General features: G+C 51.0%; 3 protein-coding genes and 1 non-coding gene across 4 annotated transcripts; 1 reads left to right on the top strand and 3 right to left on the bottom strand.

The window, feature by feature from the left end:
• Window positions 1–1,154: 1,154 nt before the first annotated feature.
• On the top strand, window positions 1,155–11,770 carry LOC136120252 (uncharacterized). Its single transcript, XM_065873695.1, has 10 exons — window positions 1,155–1,238; window positions 1,826–1,903; window positions 2,228–2,310; window positions 2,843–2,929; window positions 5,988–6,121; window positions 7,888–8,096; window positions 8,169–8,252; window positions 9,983–10,147; window positions 11,288–11,446; window positions 11,525–11,770. The coding sequence occupies exons 1-10, from the start codon at window positions 1,155–1,157 to the stop codon at window positions 11,768–11,770; spliced, it is 1,329 nt and encodes a 442-aa protein (XP_065729767.1).
• TRNAE-CUC (transfer RNA glutamic acid (anticodon CUC)) lies at window positions 4,351–4,423 on the bottom strand. Its single transcript has one exon. It is a non-coding gene; the product is annotated as a tRNA-Glu (tRNA).
• A 1,777-nt stretch (window positions 11,771–13,547) lies between the features above and the next one.
• Window positions 13,548–14,783, bottom strand: SLC35A4 (solute carrier family 35 member A4). The gene has a single exon (XM_065874987.1). The coding sequence runs from the start codon at window positions 14,560–14,562 to the stop codon at window positions 13,588–13,590; it is 975 nt and encodes a 324-aa protein (XP_065731059.1). The 5' UTR covers window positions 14,563–14,783; the 3' UTR covers window positions 13,548–13,587.
• A 198-nt stretch (window positions 14,784–14,981) lies between these two features.
• Window positions 14,982–16,872, bottom strand: LOC136121661 (SLC35A4 upstream open reading frame protein). The gene is made up of 3 exons (XM_065875570.1): window positions 16,858–16,872; window positions 15,778–15,876; window positions 14,982–15,179 (listed from the first exon to the last, which is right to left on the bottom strand). Exons 1-3 carry the CDS (start codon window positions 16,870–16,872, stop codon window positions 14,982–14,984), a joined length of 312 nt encoding a protein of 103 aa, XP_065731642.1.
• Between the last annotated feature and the right edge of the window lie 394 nt (window positions 16,873–17,266).

Genomic DNA, 17,266 nt, shown 5'->3' with positions numbered 1-17,266 from the left:
TGCCGATGCAGGGGACGCGGGTTCATGCCCCGGTCCGGGAAGATCCCACATGCCGCAGAGCAGCTGGGCCCGTGAGCCACGGCCGCTGAGCTTGCGCGTCCGGAGCCTGTGCTCCGCAACGGGAGAGGCCACAGCAGTGAGAAGCCCGCGTACCGCAAAAAAAAAGAATCCACTGGGGTGGAAGGGGGAACAGAAGGAATAAAACCGGCCATAAGTTGATAACTGCTGAAGCTGAGTGCCTGGAAGCTCATTAAACTCTTCTCTCCACAGTTATATATGTCTGAAATTTTTCATAAGAGGGAAAAAAAGAAAAACTCCATGCAACAGTCTGGCTCACTCAGAAAAGAGAGGTCACCTCCTATGGTAAGTTATTGTTCAGAGGCCCTACTCAGAGCCCTCAGATCAGGGAGATGAATTATTGAGGGGAATCTGAGAGGCACAGAAGCCATGGAGTGCGGAGAAGCGATGAGCACAGGGGCTGCTTTGGGCCGGGGCAGCTCAGCCCCTTCAGTCCTCACTGACAACCCACAGACCAGGCTGGCCGTGGTGGTGGAAGTAGAGCGAAGGAGAAGATCTGGTAAGAAGCCTCCACACATTCATCTCAGAGGTAACACAGCCTGGGAGAGCCTCTTGGGAGAGGGGGAGGGCGAGGCCATCTCACATTAGGAAACTGAGGCAAAGGTTGAAGGCAGGACTCAGGAGTCCTGAGAGTTCAGTTTCCCCCATGAGAGTTGATATGTAGCCCACCTGTCTCAGGCCCCGAGGAGACCTGTTGCCCCACGCTCCTCCTGGAGGGGCCCAAGAGCATCCGCCTGTGTCAGCGTGGGATTCTGGAGAGTCAGGTAGAGATGGGATGGGCTGGGATGGGGTGTGGGTAAGTCCAGGGAAGATGGGAGTGACACTGTTGACTCCAGTTCTGCTCACAGGAACAATGCGTCACCTTTGACAGAGTCCTGGGTTCTGATGCTCCTCAGGTAGGGGGGTCTGGTAGGGTGATGGGAGGAGGGTCAGAGCACTCAGGACCCTTGATCCTGGAGTGCTGAGTGCTTCCTAAGCTCTCTGGTCAGGGCAGGCTGGGCAGGCACCTGAGTCGGAGATGTGCCTGTGTCTCCCTGCAGGAGGCGGAGCAGGAGTTGCTAACAAGAGTCCAGTGCATGCTGGGCTCGGTGGGCCGAGGGTACAGTGTGGCCCTGCTGCTTCGGGGTCGAGAAACAGAGGCACCCCGGCTTGTGCCTCAGGTAAGTCCCAGAGGATGCACCAGTCATAGTTGTTATGAGACTCAAGTGTTGGCTCCTCAAGGAGACCTTCGAGAACTTTCCCCTCCCCACCCTAGCTGGACTAGGTGCCCCTCCTTGGGGTTCCTATAGCACCCTGTGGTCCATACAGGATGTCTTTCCAGCATCAATCACGAAGCTATTGAGAGGTCAGGGAAGGTGGGAGGCTGGGGTCCATGAGGTGAGGGTCAAGGAGGGGTGGTGTGCAAAGATCAAATACTCAGGGAAGTCTACTTTTCACTGTTCTTAGTAATACTAATAATGATAATAAACATTTTGTTTTTAGGCTTCAGCCAAGTGCCCCCAAACTAAAACAGTTGCCTCAAAACCTTGTCATGAGCCCCTACCCTAGCAAACAGGAGGTCCCACTGAAAATGTCTGCTCACTTGTCTGGCTCGCTGTGAACCACAAGGCCGGGGGCTATTTTTGTCCTGGCCACCAAGTCCATAGCACCTAGCACAGGGCCAGGCATAGAAATAATTTCCTTGCCCTCAGGAAATGTTGAAAAACAGGTTAATCCCTTCTCAATCCTCACTCACCCTTCTCTTTAGCTGCTGCAGATGCTGTTTGAAGAAGCTCTGCCCCTCAGGGGCTCTGATGCCGTGCTTAGTACACTTAGCCTGGTGCAGGTGAGGCCCTGGGGGGAAGGGGAGACCTGGGGAGCCAAGGCCATGTTGATGCTGCAAAAGAGCCCAAGGCTCAGGGACTGCCTGAAGAGTTTGGATCTCTTGCCCGTCCAAACACCTACAGCTAGTCTCTCATTGGCTCCCCCTCTTCCCGTTCATCCTCCGCACCACTGTCGGCTTGCCTTGCTGGGGTCTCCTTTTTCCTGCCTGAGATGGCTGAATTTTGGTGCCCTGCTTGGTTCACAGGGCCCCAGCGGGAGGATCACATGAGCCAAAGGCTGGGGAAAGGTTCGGTTTGTAACAGATGTTGTGCTTGTGTGATCGCAGCTCAGCACCAGTGGGAGGAGTCGGGACCTGCTTGCTCCAGGGTCAGAGAACCTGTCAGTGCTGGATGTGTCCCCTCTGGGCTTGTGAGTGTCCAGAGCCCAACGGGGTCTGAGGGAGCTTGTCTTAAGTCAGGGCTGACACCCCAAACCAAGCCGTTGGAGGCTTCTCCCCACTGCCACTCCAGGGAAGGGAAGTTATGAACTTGGGGTCATGCTTACAGGTTTTACGTTTGCCCCCAGGACTCCCTCTCACCGTCTTCCCTTCATCCCATATCTCCATAACCTCTCACTCTTCTCACCACCCCATCCACTTACACCTCTTCAACTCAGTCATTACCATCCCGGGTGATCTGAGCATCTCACCGAGCAGAACTTCAGTTTCTCCATCTATAAAATGGGAGCAATCCCAACTATCCTGTTTCCCTCACTGGGCAGATGATAGGAGAAAAAATAAGATCATGAAGATGAGAGGCTTTTAGGGGATATATTGAGCTTGGAGTCTTGGGGATGATTCTTATAGGCTCTTGGGCCCCCATGGGCTCCCCATGCAGAGATTCTGGGGGGCTGGACAGAACCCTTGTGCTTAGGAGCTGAGATCAGCCTTCCCTTCCTCCAGGGTGGTAGAAAATGCCAGTGAAGTGGAGGTGTCTGACTCAAGAGCTGCCTCAGAGCTGTACTTGCAGGCTGCAGGTGGTGGAGACAGGTGAGGACAGGCGGGTGCCTTCACCCACCCCCACCCCCTAGCCATTTGGCCTGATCCTTTGATCTCCTCCACAGTGCCTGCTCTCTGCTCACTGTCACCATGTCCTGCCCATGGCCTGACCCTCCTGAGGGACCTGGGACCCAGGGCATGTGGCGAGGAGCCTTGCGGATCCTGCAGCTTCCAGGAGCCCTGTAAGTTTGATGGAGCCTTTTAACAGCTTTGGGGAAGGCTTGGGTAGGTGGCTGAAATATGGATGTAGAGGCCCAGGGCAGCATCAGAGTCTCCTCCTTTCCTCATCTCTGACATGCTGAAGGATTTGCTCCCTTTAGTATTTCTTGTAAGGCAGGTCTACTAGCAATGAACTCCCTCAATTTTTGTTTATCTGGGCATATCTTACTTTCTCTTACATTTCTGAAGGATAGTCTTGCCAGATACAGAAATCTTAGTTGACAGGTTTGGTTTTTTGTTTTTTTTTTCTTTCAACACTTTAACTGTGTTATCCCACTGCCTTCTGGCCTCCATAGTTTCTGATGAAAAATTGGTTTTTAATCTTACTGAAGATCCTTTGTGCATAATAAGCTGCTTCTCTCTTGTTTTCAAGATTCTTTCTTTGACTTTGGATTTTGACAGTTTGATTATAATCTGTCCTGGTGTAGATCTCTTTGAGTATACCCTCCTTGGAATTTGTTGAGCTTCTTGGATGTGTAGATTCATGCCTTTCATAAGTTTGGGGGACTTTTTGAGCATTATTTCTTCAAATATTCTTTCTGTCCTTTTCTCTTTCTCTTCTCCCTCTGGGACTCCCATTATGCATATGTTTGTACACTAGATGGCAGCCCACAGGTCTCTTAGGCTCATTTTCCTTCATTCTTCTTTCTTTCTGCTCCTCAGACTGGATAATTTTATTTGACCTATCTTCAGGTTTGTTGAGATTCTTGTGCCTGCTCAAATCTACCCTCTAGTGAATTTTTAATTTCAGTTATTGTACTTTTCAGCTCCCATATTTCTACTTGGTTCCTTTTTATAATTTCTATTGTTCTATTGACAGTCACTGAGACATCATTTTCTTTTTTTTTTTCCTTTATCTTTATTCCCCTTCTCCCACCACAAAATTTTTAGGAAAATTCCCAAGATAGCAGTGAAGCTAGAAGTTGGGTGGGAAAGAGGGAACTGGGAGTTGACAGAGGAGCCAGCCTGGGTGAGACATCATTTTCTTGATTTAGTTTTCTGAAAATATCTAAGACAGTTGATTTAAAGTCTTTGTCTACTGAATCCAGTGTCTGGTTTCCTCAGGGACAGTTTTTATTAATTTCTTTTTCTTTTTTCCTGTGAGTGAGGCATACTTTCTTTTTTTTTAATTAAAAAAATTTTATTTATCTATCTGGCTGTGCCAGGTCTTAGTTGAGGCATGTGGGATCTAGTTCCCTGACCAGGGATCGAACCAAGGCCCCCTGCATTGAGAGTGCAGAGTCTTAGCCACTGGACCACCAGGGAAGTCCTGAGCCATACTTTCTTATTTGCATGCCTAATAATTTTTTGTTGGAAACTGGCCAATTTGAGTATTTTTTGTAAAGACTATATTCTTTATTGGGTTGGTCTCTTAAGTCTCCATTCTTTTTCCTTAGTGCTCTGACACTCTGGATATGATAATCGGGTAACTCTGAAAGCTGGATTCTCCCTCCTCTCCAGGGTTTGCCTTGTTGCTTGTTGTGAGCATCAGCCATCCATTTGCTTACTTTTCCAAACAATTTTTGCAAAGACTGTATTCCTTGCAGTCACCGAAGTCTTCATTCTATTATCTCAGTGATTAGCCAATGACCTGACATAGAATTCCCTAACCTCCGAGAATGCGCCCCCCCCAAAAAAAAAAGAAAGGAAAAGGAGAAAAAGGAGGAGGAGGACAGGTAGGGGAAAGGGAATGAGGAGAGAGGAAGGAGAAGAAGGAGGAGGCAGGGAGGAGGAAAAGGGAAAAAAAGGGAGAAAGGAAGAAAAAAATTCTCCAGGTTTCTACAGACTGGCTCTGTGTTGGGTCACTCCTTAAATGCTTAGCAAGACCATTTACAGCTCTGCCTTAGCCTCACCTGATGCTTGCACTGAGCCCTAATTCAGACAGAGGTGAAAGCCTTTGGTCTTCTCAGGTCTCTTCTGACCACATATACTGCCCTGGACATATGTGTGGCTTTCTAGGCACCCTAGTACACATGGGAACTTTTCAAAATCCTTATTCCTCCAAAATTTCACTCCCCACCTTTTCTCCCTGTCTTTCCATGTGTCTATTGTTTGCCCCAACTGTTATTTTTGCTTGTTCTTTCATCTCTCAATGCTTTGGGGGACTGTCCTCTGGCATAGCTCCTCTGTTCCAAGAGAATTCCAAGATAAGTGAGACAAAGGGAGGCAGCTTTTGTCAGTCCTTTGTGGGAAACCCCAGACAATCAAAACAGACAAACACAGTTCCCTGGGAACAAGATCTACTCTGCTCCTTTCAGAACCAGATACCCCCACCAGAAATGTGGGCTGTGCTGGGGAGAAGGTTGGGGCTAGGGTAAGTTAAAAACACCACAAAGATCTCTTACCATATTTAAGCTGCCTTTCCCCTGGTTAAACATTCACTTGATTGCTGTCAACCTTTGACTATCTCCCAGAGTTCCAGTAAGGTTGATTCTGACCATTTTTTTTGCCAGATGTTTCTGGGAAGGGACAGACTCCCAGAGTTCCCTACTCTGCCATTTTTGTTGATGTCACCTTGCTTTGCCATTTTACAATTGGGCTGTATTTTTTATTATTGAGGTATAGGAGCTCTTTATATATTCTGGATACAAGTCTCTTGTCAGATATAAAATTAAATTGTTTTTACTATGAGAATGTATTATTTGTTTAATTTTAAAAGTAATCAAATATAAAATAAAATAAAGATCTATACAAGGTTGCAAATCTGTCTGGTGGTACACAAAAGTGACTGGAAACAGTCAATCTTTCCATCAGAGTGTGATTTGGGCCAGTTTCTTTCTGCATCCACCGGTGGACATCTCTTTTCTTCCTCCATCCCTCCCTCTGGCAGAGACTGTCCCTTGCTGCAGGTGTTGGCTGGTAAGGTTGTTGGTGAGGAGGTGGAGGGCTCTCTGCCCTGGATTGTCTCATGTCTCCTGGAAGGAAACAACTACAGTGGCCTTCTTCTTCGCCTGGACCCTCAAGGTGGCCTGGGGGAGGACGTGGGTTTCTTTGGGAAGCTCTAGGATCTGGCCTTAGGCCTGGCCCCCCTCTCACCCAACCAGCGGCAGCCCCAACCCTAGCGAGCCGAGAGAGAGCCTGAGCCTCTGGGACGGCCAGGATTCAGAAAGGTCCCAGAATTGCCAGGCGCTCACCGTCTGGAAAGGTAAGGCCAATAGTAAAAGCAACCCCTCACCCTTTCAGAGGGCTTCAACAGTTTACCAAGCATTTTTACACTGACTAAAACCTTTGATTCTTACCACAATGCCATGAGGCAGATCGAATCTACGGGCGAGGGAAGGGAGGCAGGTTTAATTTATAGACGAGGAAAGGGAGGATCAGAGAAGAGAAGGTACTTTCCTATTTTCACACACTCATTAAAGATCAGGCCTCTGTGAAATGATATGTCAGAAATTTGGGGGAGGTCAAGTGGAGGGTATAGATCAAACAAGAATGACCATGAGTTGATATTTGTTGAAGATGATAAGGTGATAAGTAGATGAAATTCCTAGACTTTGTATATGTTTGAAGTTTTCCACTAATAAAAGAGTAAAAAAAAAAAGTCTGTGGGGCTTCCCTGGTGGCACAGTGGTTAGGAATCCGCCTGCCAATGCAGGAGACATGGGTTCAAGCCCTGGTCCGGGACGATCCCACATGCTGCGGAGCAAGTAAGCCCGTGCACCACAACTACTGAGCCTGCGCTCTAGAGCCCGTGAGCCACAGCTACTGAAGCCCGCACGCCCAGAGCCTGTGCTCCGCAACAAGAGAAACCACCGCAATGAGAAGCCCGCACACCACAACAAAGAGTAGCCCCGGCTCGCCGCGACTAGAGAAAGACCACATGCAGCAACAAAGACCCAACGTAGCCAAAAAAGAAAAAAGAAAAGTAAAAGTCTGGCCCTCTGTCTTCAGAAGCAACAAACACATTCATTTGGCCAACATATTCCCAGACCACAGCCTACATCAGGCCCTGTGGAATGAGGAAGATAAGTTGGGGCACTTCACACTCTCAAGGACAAAGCAGGGAGGGAAGGAAGTGTGTTTGTGTATAGACCAGTTTGGGATCGTGACTAAGGGCACAGGCTTTAGTGTCAGACAGAACTGGGCTTGAGTTTCAGTTCTGCCACTCACCAGGAAGTTGCTTGACCTCTCTGAGGTTCAGTTGCCTCATCTGGAAAATGTGGAGGGAGACAGGGTAAATTAGGGTTGCTGCCTCACTGGAGTATTGTGTAGCTAAAAAGAGACAATCCATGAAAAGCCTTAGCACAGTACCGTCGAACACATGGAAAATGCCGGACAGGTGTTAGCTTTTTTTTTTTTAATTAATTAACTAATTTTTGGCTGAGTTGGGTCTTTGTTGCTGCGCGCGGGCTTTCTGTAGTTGCGGCGAGCGGGGGCTACTCTTTGTTGCGGTGTGCAGGCTTCTCATTGAGGTGGCTTCTCTTGTTGCGGAGCACAGGCTCTAGGCATGTGGGCTTCAGTAGTTGTGGCTCACAGGCTCCAGAGCGCAGGCTCAGTAGTTGTGGCACACAGGCTTAGTTGCTCCGCAGCATGTGGGATCTTCCCGGACTAGGGCTTGAACCCGTGTCTCTTGCATTGGCAGGCGGATTCCCAACCAATGTGCGACCAGGGAAGCCCAGGTGTTAGCTATTTTTATGAATAGTACTGTTAATAGAAATTAAAAGTTTTACAGTTAGTGTGCTTTGGAGTTCAGAGGAAGGAGGGATTCACTCTGTGTCTCCCCTTACTAGGCAGCTCCCTGAGCTTGCTCCAGGCTGCTCTGTTGGGGGCCGCAGAAAGGAGGATGAAGGTGAGACAGGTGAGGCCCACCCTCTGGGATGCAGTAGAAGAGGCCCGGGCCCGGCAGGCTGGCCTGAAGAGCCTGCGTTCAGGCCTCCTTGGGGACGCCCTGACAGATAGTGGGCTCTGCCAGCTGGGCAAGGCACTGCGGGAGTTGCAGGTGAGCAAGGTGAGGTCTGTGGGTGCCTGGGCCAGCAATGGCCAGAGCCCACCCAGAATCCCCTCTCCACAGGTGGTAAAAGCCTGGAACCAGCGCTCAGGAAGCTGGATGCTCAAAACAGTCAAAACTGAGGCTATGGGGCTCCCAGAACCACAGGTACGTCTTCCCATCCAAACTCTTGGGAGGCCTATTGATGCCTGCCTCCTTTTTCTCTGTTTACAGAGCACTGTGAGGGGGCTCTTCCTTCCTTCATTAATGTATTGATTCCCAAACATTTATTGACCACTATGTGCCTTTTTATAATCCTCTGGAAAGAAACAATTAACACCATGATAAGTGCTCTGAAGAGCTTATCCAAAGGGCTCTATGTGGGTATCTAAGTTAGTATTGGCGAGAGAGGGAAGGAAGACTTCATGCAGGAAGTTGAAACCTGAAGGAGATGGCTAGCAAAGATGAATGAAGAACATTCCAGGCAGAAAAAATAACAGGAGAAGTGTCAGAGGTAAGCGAATCCTTGATCTCTTTGGGAGACTGCAAGCAGCTCAATTTGCTGGAGGATAGAGTTTGAGGAAGAAAGTCCAGAGAGAAGGATTGGAGACTGAAGTAGGGGCCTGGTCATGCAGGTCTTTGTAAATCAATTGAGATGTTTGGAGTTTGTCTGGAAGGTCAAGGGGAAGCCACAATTTATTTTAAACAGGGAAGACAACATTGCTCCCAGCATTGCTTCAGCAAACTGAAGCTCTGAGAAGTGATGTGAGTATCCCAGGGTCACTAGGATAATCAAAGGCAGCAGAGGTGCAAAGACATCCAAGTCCTTAGACTCAGTACGGCACTCTTTCATCCCCTTAGGATGCGTGTCCTCCCTTATGCAGAAGGGGCGCTGTCTTCCATGATTTGTCACAGGGTGGTTGGAAGGTCGCCCCTGTCCAGCTTTTCCTGGTGCTTTCATTTTCTTAATTACTTATAACTTGTTTTTACAGCCCTGGGCCTTGGGAATTAGGCCTGTAAACTCCAAGTTATTGAACAGGGCTGGCCACTGCTAAGTGCTTTGGGTGCCTTATCTCATTTCATGCTCTCTACAACTTTTATCAGCTCCATTTTATGGATGAGAAAATGGAGACTCAGAAGACTATCCACCTGCCTGAGGTCAAACAGCTAAGAAAAGGAGGGGCTGGGACCCTGATCTGATTTCAAAACCAACACTGTCCTAGGAGAAAAGGTAATAGAATTCTCATTCGTAATATATTCTCAGCAGGTCACAGATTCAACAGCAAGCCCCAGCCCAGGCCTCCAGGAAGAGCCTCAAGGTGAGGCTGGTGCTTGGGGTGGAGCTGGAGGTCTTCTCCACCTTTGGTGTGCTTAACTGCATTTTCCTCCAGTGGCAGGAAGAACAGCATCTATAGGACCTGATCTCCACCAAATGCACCCTCTCAGGGACCCTGAGGAACAGGTAACACCTCATGTACCCCAGAACAACTGGAAGCTGTTGGGGAGTAGAGTCGCAGAGTCCTGATAATATGTGTCCTGCTTACCTTGCCCTAACATGAGGGAGAAATATGGAGCTTTAGGCAAATAAAGGGCCTCAAGGGTTACTGTATCCCTCAGGGAGGGGCATGGGAAGGGGCTGTTTTCCTACTGGGTTGGTTTAGGGGTATGGGGTCCCTAGGGCCTCCATGGCACCTACTGGCAGAATCAATACCTCTCCTCTTCCCTCACGGCCTCTGAGTCTCTGTCCAGGCCACAGGCTCTTTCAGGCCAGCTAGTCTCCTGGATGTAATTCTAGGAGCTGCCCTGGTAATGGCGGTCTGTTGGAAAAGTTGGGCCCTGTGTCCCAAGGCTGTGTACACACATGGGCTTCTGGCTGAGCCTAGAATGATGCCACCTAGGCCCAGCAGGCCCCGGATGTGGCCCTGCAGTTCTTCCTGGCTCAGGCCCAGAGGCAGAGACTGCGAGAACAGCACCAAATTTGGATCCAAGAGGAACTGAAGCATTTGCAACAGGAGGAAGAAGCGGTGGCAGGGGTCCACGTCAAAGGCCTGGTGGCTGAAGAGGTGAGGAAGGTCCAGTAGGGGACTTGAGGCTCCTACTTCTGTTTTTTTTTTGCTGAGTCAGGTCTTAGTTGTGGCACGGGGGATCTTCGTTGAGGCATGTGGGATCTTTTGTTGTGGCACTTGGGCTTCTCTCTAGTTGTGGTGTGTGAGTTTTTCTCTTCTCTATTTGTGGCGTGGGGGCTCCAGGGCACGTGGGCTCTGTAGTTTGCGGCACGCAGGCTCTCTAGTTGAGGCACATGAGCTCAGTAGTTGTGGCACGTGGGCTTAATTGTGCCACAGCATGTAGGATCTTAGTTCCCAGACCAGGGACCAAACCTGCATCCCCTGCATTGCAAGGCGGATTCTTTACCACTGGACCAGCAGGGAAGTCCCTTGAGGCTCCTTTTAACCTGGCCAGGTACTGTGCTGGGATCTAGCATCAATCACAGCAGACTGGACCACAACCTCTCTCATGGCCCTCACAGCTTTGTGGGGGATAGACGATGCAATTCTCAGTGCTAAGTGCTATAAATGAGGGAGCTAGTGACTTGTGGGAACAAACAGGTCTACCTGGCCCAGGCTGGAGTGGAGCAGATGACATCTAACCTGAGACTTTAAGGACAAACAAATTAGCCAGAGAAATTCACTAGACTCAGATCCACAGGGCAGTTTGTGCTCATCACATGGAGGCACTAAGTAAACAGATCTTGTTTAAACAAGAAACAAAACTTGTGTGCACAGAGGTTGGATCAGGGGAAGGTGGGAGACACGCTCTTAGGAGAGAATCCTGTATAAGCAAAAGTCCAAACGGAAGCAATGGCAAAGTAGGTTCTGGGTGTTGCAAACTGTCCATCTGGCTGGAGCCTGGCAGGTGCATGGTCAGAGTCAAGGATAAAGAGACCGTGTGCCACGCCTCTGGATTTGGACTTTACCCCAAGGATGACGGTGAACTATTGAAATGCATGTGTCATCTCAGTTCTGTCCCTCACTAGCCATGTGAATTTGGTCAAGTTAGGTCACTTCTCTGACCCACTGTTTCCAAATCTGTAAAATAGCAATTACCTCAAAGGTTATCATTAAACGAAATAATAATATAAAGTAAGTAGAGCAGAGCCTGGCACACAGGTTGCGCTCAACAAACGGTACGTATTATCACTGAAGGTTTCTGAGGAGAGGCAGAGATGGCACCGAGAGTGGACAGGGCTGAGACTCCAGCTGGAGGCCCTTCAGGCAGAACGGGACACTGCGGAGCAGGACCTGACAGCCCTCTATGACCTGCACGTGCAGGCTGCCCGGGCTTGGACGTGCCACGTGCTGCAGGTCAGTGAGGACAGAGGGCAGGCCTTGAATTGGTTCCAAGGCTGGCTGACTGATGGGGATCTCTGAATCTGTGCACAGGTATTCCAAGCCTGGCGGGGGCTGTGGGAGGAACAGGCCATGGCCACAGAGCATCACTATCGCAGCCTGCTGGCTGGCATCCTGCAAGACACCATCAACCTGGCCACGCAGAACCAGGAGCTCCAAGCCCAGAGCCAGCGACTTCAGCAGACTAGGCTGGGCGCAGGCATGCTGGATCCCCGCCCTGAGGAGAAATGTGGGGATCAGGAATCCTTCAGGGGCAGTCTCCTCTCTCCTCATTCGTAAAGGTCCTAGAAGGGAGAGCAGTTGGGACACAACAGCCAAGCTAACCTTCATTATGGATAATTAATAACACCACTAACTAGGTCTCGTGCCAGTACCTGCTGAGCACATTAACATCCCTTATTTGATTTAGTCATTTCCAGTCCCCTTTATAGTAGTAGGTATCATCTGACACCCCCCCACCCATTTCAGAGATAAGCCAACTAAAGCTAAGAGAGGTTAAGTAATTGTTCAAGGACAGTCAGCCAATAGGTGACAGAGCCAGAATTAACACTCAAGCCTGGTTGGCTATAGTTCTACACTGCCAGAAATAGTAGTTCACAAGTTGCAGTGTGCATCAGAATCACCTAGGAAGCTTACTGAAAAGAAAAAAAAAAAAGAATAAAGAAAAAAAATTCCCAAACCTCACTCCCTAAGATTCTGCTTCAGCAGGACTGGGATTTCTCTTTTTTTTTTCCCACAAGCTTACCAGGTATTCTACCACGGGAGCAGGGCCTGACATTCCTCTGGTCATGAGAAGAGACGACAGGCAGGAATATCAGTGAGGGATCCAGAGGAGATGAGAAACGAGACCACCTTGAGTCCTAAGAGCACTCTAGCCTATAGTCTACAGTTTGCCTTGCTGGGCCCAACACTTTCTATTCCCAAGACTCCTTCCAAATTCTCCAGGGCCCAAGTTCTATGCTTCAGAGAAACTTCCAAAGCTCCGTGACAGAAAATAAGTCTGGGCTCCATGGAATTCTCAAAGGAAACAATGCTGTTAGCAACAGCTGGGAGAAAACAGCCTCTTCTCTTAGTCAATAAGTCACCCCAGGATTAAGATACTCAGGGCACCAGAGGAATGAAATTATGTTTGAGAGGAGCTATGCAACACAGAAGACACAGGACAATTATGGCCAACTGTAGGAACCACCTATACCCCAGAGCACTTTATTAAGACCTTATTGCTTATACAGACACTGATTGAGCTATACAAGTTTCCCTGTGCCTGGTCCCAGGTCACTCTGTGTAGTTTCCCTAGGCTGTTGGGAGCTGGGACACTGCTAGGAAAGGGCAGGACTCAGAGTGGGAAAGATGGTACCTCCTAGAAGCTATAGAGGGGACAGTGGGCTATGAGAGAGCCCTTAGAGTGAGCAGAGAGGTCAGGAGTGTAGGCTTAAGCCAGGGCCCAGGGACAACATCCTGAGATGAGTCAAACCCCAGTCCTCTCTGAGGTTTCCAGAACAAAGGCGGGATAAGGAGAGAGTGGGGGCATTATTTCCAGGTGCTGCTGCAGCTAGGGGAGCATGGCAGAGGCCTGGGTGATGGGCGTATAATCTGCGGCAACTGGGCTTTCCTACATGACAGTGGGGGGTGAGCATGTTATGGGGGAGTCATGCACCATGGCTGGGCTGGAGCAGCCAGCACCAGGCCTGGGGGCAGTGGGTCTGCTGGGGTGACCACAGTAGGCAAGGAAAGCCAACTGCTGCCCACACCCCACTTGAAGAAACTGCATTCATGCAGGTTGAGGCAGGGCACCTCCTCCCATCAGGCACGGTATCATTTCTCAGGCCCATGAACTGATGCTCCCCTAATTCCTTAGTCAGGAAGAACTTCTGGGCGTGTAAGAGTTTCCTTAACCAAACCCAGGCTTCAGGTCTCCCAGGCTCAACCCTCCATCCACCTACCTCCAGGAACTGACATGGCTGCTCGCACTTCCCCAGCTTTTCTCGCAAGGCACTTGTTACAGGGCTGCTGAGGGGAGGGGTCAGCACTGGGAGGTGGCTCCGATGGTGGCGCCCAATCTACAGGTCAGGAATCAGGGTGGAGGTGGTGAGGGGCTAGCGACTGCCATAGTACAGGCGCACAGCCAGGCCAATGAGCAGCGTGGCCAGGAAGAAGGCAGCTGTGAGCTGAAGCTGCAGCAGGGCTGCTGAGAGCACAGCGTTGACCACTAGCGAGCAGGACACAACGAAGAGGCGTGTGATGCTGCTGCCGTGCTTCATGACAGCTGACATGAGCAGCCCATTTAGTGCCTGGCTCAGCACTACAAGTGCTGCCCATCCTGAGAAACCCTCCAGGAGCCCTGGGCCGGGGCCGCCACCTGCATGCAGACCTAGGTTCAGGAGCACACCAAAAGTGTAGAGGAAGAGGTTCTGAAGTGCCAGGGGCAGCCGCTGTCGCTTCATGAGCAGCTCTGTGTACACGGAAGACAAGCCTGAGATGAGGCAGTACAGGATGAGAAGCAGCAGTCCCAGTGGACTGATATGCAGGGGCATGGGGCCTGCAGCAGCTGCAGAAGGGGGCCCAGGAAGGGTGTTCCCAGGATCCTGCAGGCCACCAGCTGCATAGCAGGCTCCTGCTGCCATGAGCAGCAGCAGTGCTAAGCCCTGGCGTGCAGAGAGGCGGTGTCGGAGGCAGAGGCAGTAGAACAGGGCTGTGCTTCCAATCTTGAGATTGCTCAGCACCTGGTAGGTGCTGGGGTCCATGTAACGTTGAAGGTAGATCACCAGGTTGTTGCTGGCGCCGTAGAGCAGGGCTGATAGTGCGAACGGGGCAGCCTGGCGCCAGGGTGGGGTTTGCTGGGGCCATGCTTGCCAGCCCACCAGGAGGGAGAAGGCGCACAGCAGCAGCTTGGTCAGTTCAGTCAGCAATACAGCCGAAGACGGTCGGAAGGGCACACGGCCATCCACGTGGCACAGTGCCAGCAATGGGGCATGGGCTCCGTACATGGCAGTGGACAGGAGTAGCATCAGGGTCCAGCGGGCCTGCCTGGGATGGCCCAGGCCTGGCACACCCCCGTCCTCTACACTCATGCCCAAACTAGACCCTGGGTGGCCTGTGTAGCTAGCAAGGGGGGTCAGTGGGGATTGTGACACGTTCGGGGAAAATCAAGTTATGGAGCTGGCTCCGAGGGGAGAGGAACCTTGGTACATCACCAGAGAGAATACTGAGAATCAAGAGTCAGCTGCATACTCCACAGTAAGGGCTAGAAGAGGAAGGGGCTGGTAGTTCTAGAAGCCACTGTCTTGGGGCCAATGCCATGGGGTTATGGAGGCGAGGAGTCCAGGGTGCTGGCTGATGAGCCACTGTCCAGCCTCTGCAGGAAGGCGGCAGGAAAGCTGGAGACAGCAAATGGGTGAAAGCCGGGGAGGCCAGATATGGCATCTGTGGTTGAAAGGCCTCCACCTGCAGGCCCCAGCTGCTCATCCTGCCTCCCCCATGGGATCCAGAGCTAGTCGGGCCCCTTGCGCAGTGATTGAAGATAGTCCCTCAATGTCTTCTCCACATTGGGCACAGCATACGCCTGAGCTGCATATATGCCAGTGCAGGTGCCCACGGCAAAGCCTAATACTGCTGACGCCCTCAGTTTGGCCACCACATAGCCAGCCAGGAAGCCCTTGAGGAATGGAGAGGACAAGAGCGAGCCATCCTGTGGAGGAAAATGCAGGAGAAAATTCAGCCAGGCTCTCCCCTTCTCTGCCCAGGAGCTACTCAAGCTGGGCTTAGCATGTTCCACTACCTGCTCCTCCTTACTCTGGAAAACCGTAGTATGCTCACCAAAGATTTTTTCAAGGTCCTGGGCAGAAAAAGAACCTAGGAGTCATGATCACACAATGTCAGAACCCTGAGGTTAGAAGGCTCTAACCACAGAATCCCACTGAGAGAGATGTCTCTGAGGAATCTGACTCCTGCTTGCTTCTCCAGTCTCATATCCTAGCATGCTACCCCACTACTGCAGCCAAACTGAACTGTTTTCACCTCACATGTTCATCATGCTACCTCGGACCACAAGGGCTTTGCCTCTGCTGTTCCATCTGCTGGGAATGTTCCCTCCTCCCCCCTTCACCCAGTTAACCCCTACTTAAGATCCCAGTTCAAAGGCCATTTTCTCAGGGAAACTTTCCTTGGTGACACAGAGAATAGGCCCTCAATAACCAACCATTTGCTGAATAAATCTCTACCACCCACTCAAAAGCATATTGGCCAATGAAGCCTAAGCGGGAGGCAGGGGGCAGGTGCACCTTTACCTGGTCTACACCACTGTTGACTTCGTCTTCCACACGTTGCTGCAGGCGCTCCAGCTGGTTCTTGAGAAATGCCAGGTCCTTAAGCTTGGGCAGAGAATCCTAGGACAAAAGAGAGGTTGGCTCCAGAAGGTTGACCCAGCCCCATCCCCTGCTCAAGTCTATCAGAGGCTGGGGGCAGGAGGCAGTGAGCCTAAGAAACCCCTTCCTATAAAACCTTCTTGAGATGATAGTGGTAAAGCAAGAAAGGCATAGAAAAGTAAAGAATTCACACGGGGGCCTGGGAGGGGGTGACCGATGGGATCTGCATCGGTAACTTACAGCAACTCTTACAGGAATTTTATACAGTAAACGGTGTATAGAGAAGACAAGAGGGGCAGCTGGGGGACCTAGGTTTATCCGGCAAGCGCTAGTGAGTAGGAAGCTACCTGAAAGTCTATCTTGGTGTCCCGAGGCCTAACACAGGGACTCCAAGTACTTAGTAAATGTGTGGTTGGTGCTGAACTTCCAGACTAACGGTGAGGTAGTTCCTTGGACAATTTGGGGGTAAACCTGATTTCTACCTAGGCTTCTCCCTCTTCCTCCCCAAACCCATCCCAAACTGAATGTGTGACTGGATGAGCTGGGGTTTGGTGCGGGGGGAGGGAACGTGGCTGTCTGCAAGGGTGTGGGTAAATGAATTCAGGATTTTGGTCGCACATAACGACGAAATTAGTGTGCCCAAGGAATGTGTTCGAATGCGGGTGTGTCTGTGTTGTTGGAAACTTCCTGTCTCTGGAAGGGAAATTTCGGTGGCTAGAGAATAGAGAAGAGTGAGAACTGTCTGCAAGTAACTAAGGATCATCATGGTCCGGGGTTGGGGGTTGGGGTGACACCTGGGGGATTCCCGGTTCTGCTTGCCTTGCGCAATGCTCCGCCACTCCACTTCCCATTATTGAGGCAGTCGACAGGAGTAAAAGTCCGCTCCGAGGAGAAACAAGGGGCACCCCCCCACCCAGGAGCCCCGCCATCTGTCGTCTCTCCCCAGGACTAAAAAGGTGTGAAGCCCACCCCGCACTGCAGACAACGTTCCAGTTCGCTCACCTTGTCATCCGCCATCTTCCCTGGCGAGCTTGTTGCGCAGGCGCAGCACCGCCTCCCTCCTGGCAAATGCTACTGCCATCTTTACTGAGGGCGCAGGCACTTCCGGGGCATTTCCGGAACGGGTGGAGGCGCTTTCCTGAAGGTCTTCTTTTCGCAGATACTCCCACGTGACCTCTCCCTTTGCGACCCAGGCTGCGTGTGCGCGCGCGTAAGACTACCTAAACGCCGTGATCTCACTCGTGCGCGTGTGCGCTCCGCGCAAGTTCGCCTGGCGGATCTTCCGCCGCTTGTTGAGCTCACAATTGAGCTATGATGTCAGCGTGCGCGCCGCGGACCTTGCTCCTCCTCCAGACCTTCGCACGCCAACGCGCGGTAACTGGGGGATCAGGACGGCTGTTTTCACGCGCCA

The sequence above is a fragment of the Phocoena phocoena genome, chromosome 3, assembly GCF_963924675.1.
Source record: "Phocoena phocoena chromosome 3, mPhoPho1.1, whole genome shotgun sequence".
In the NCBI taxonomy this organism is placed as follows: domain Eukaryota; kingdom Metazoa; phylum Chordata; class Mammalia; order Artiodactyla; family Phocoenidae; genus Phocoena; species Phocoena phocoena.
The sequence above is the reverse complement of the archived record's forward strand: the minus strand, read 5'-3'. Positions and strand labels throughout refer to the sequence as shown.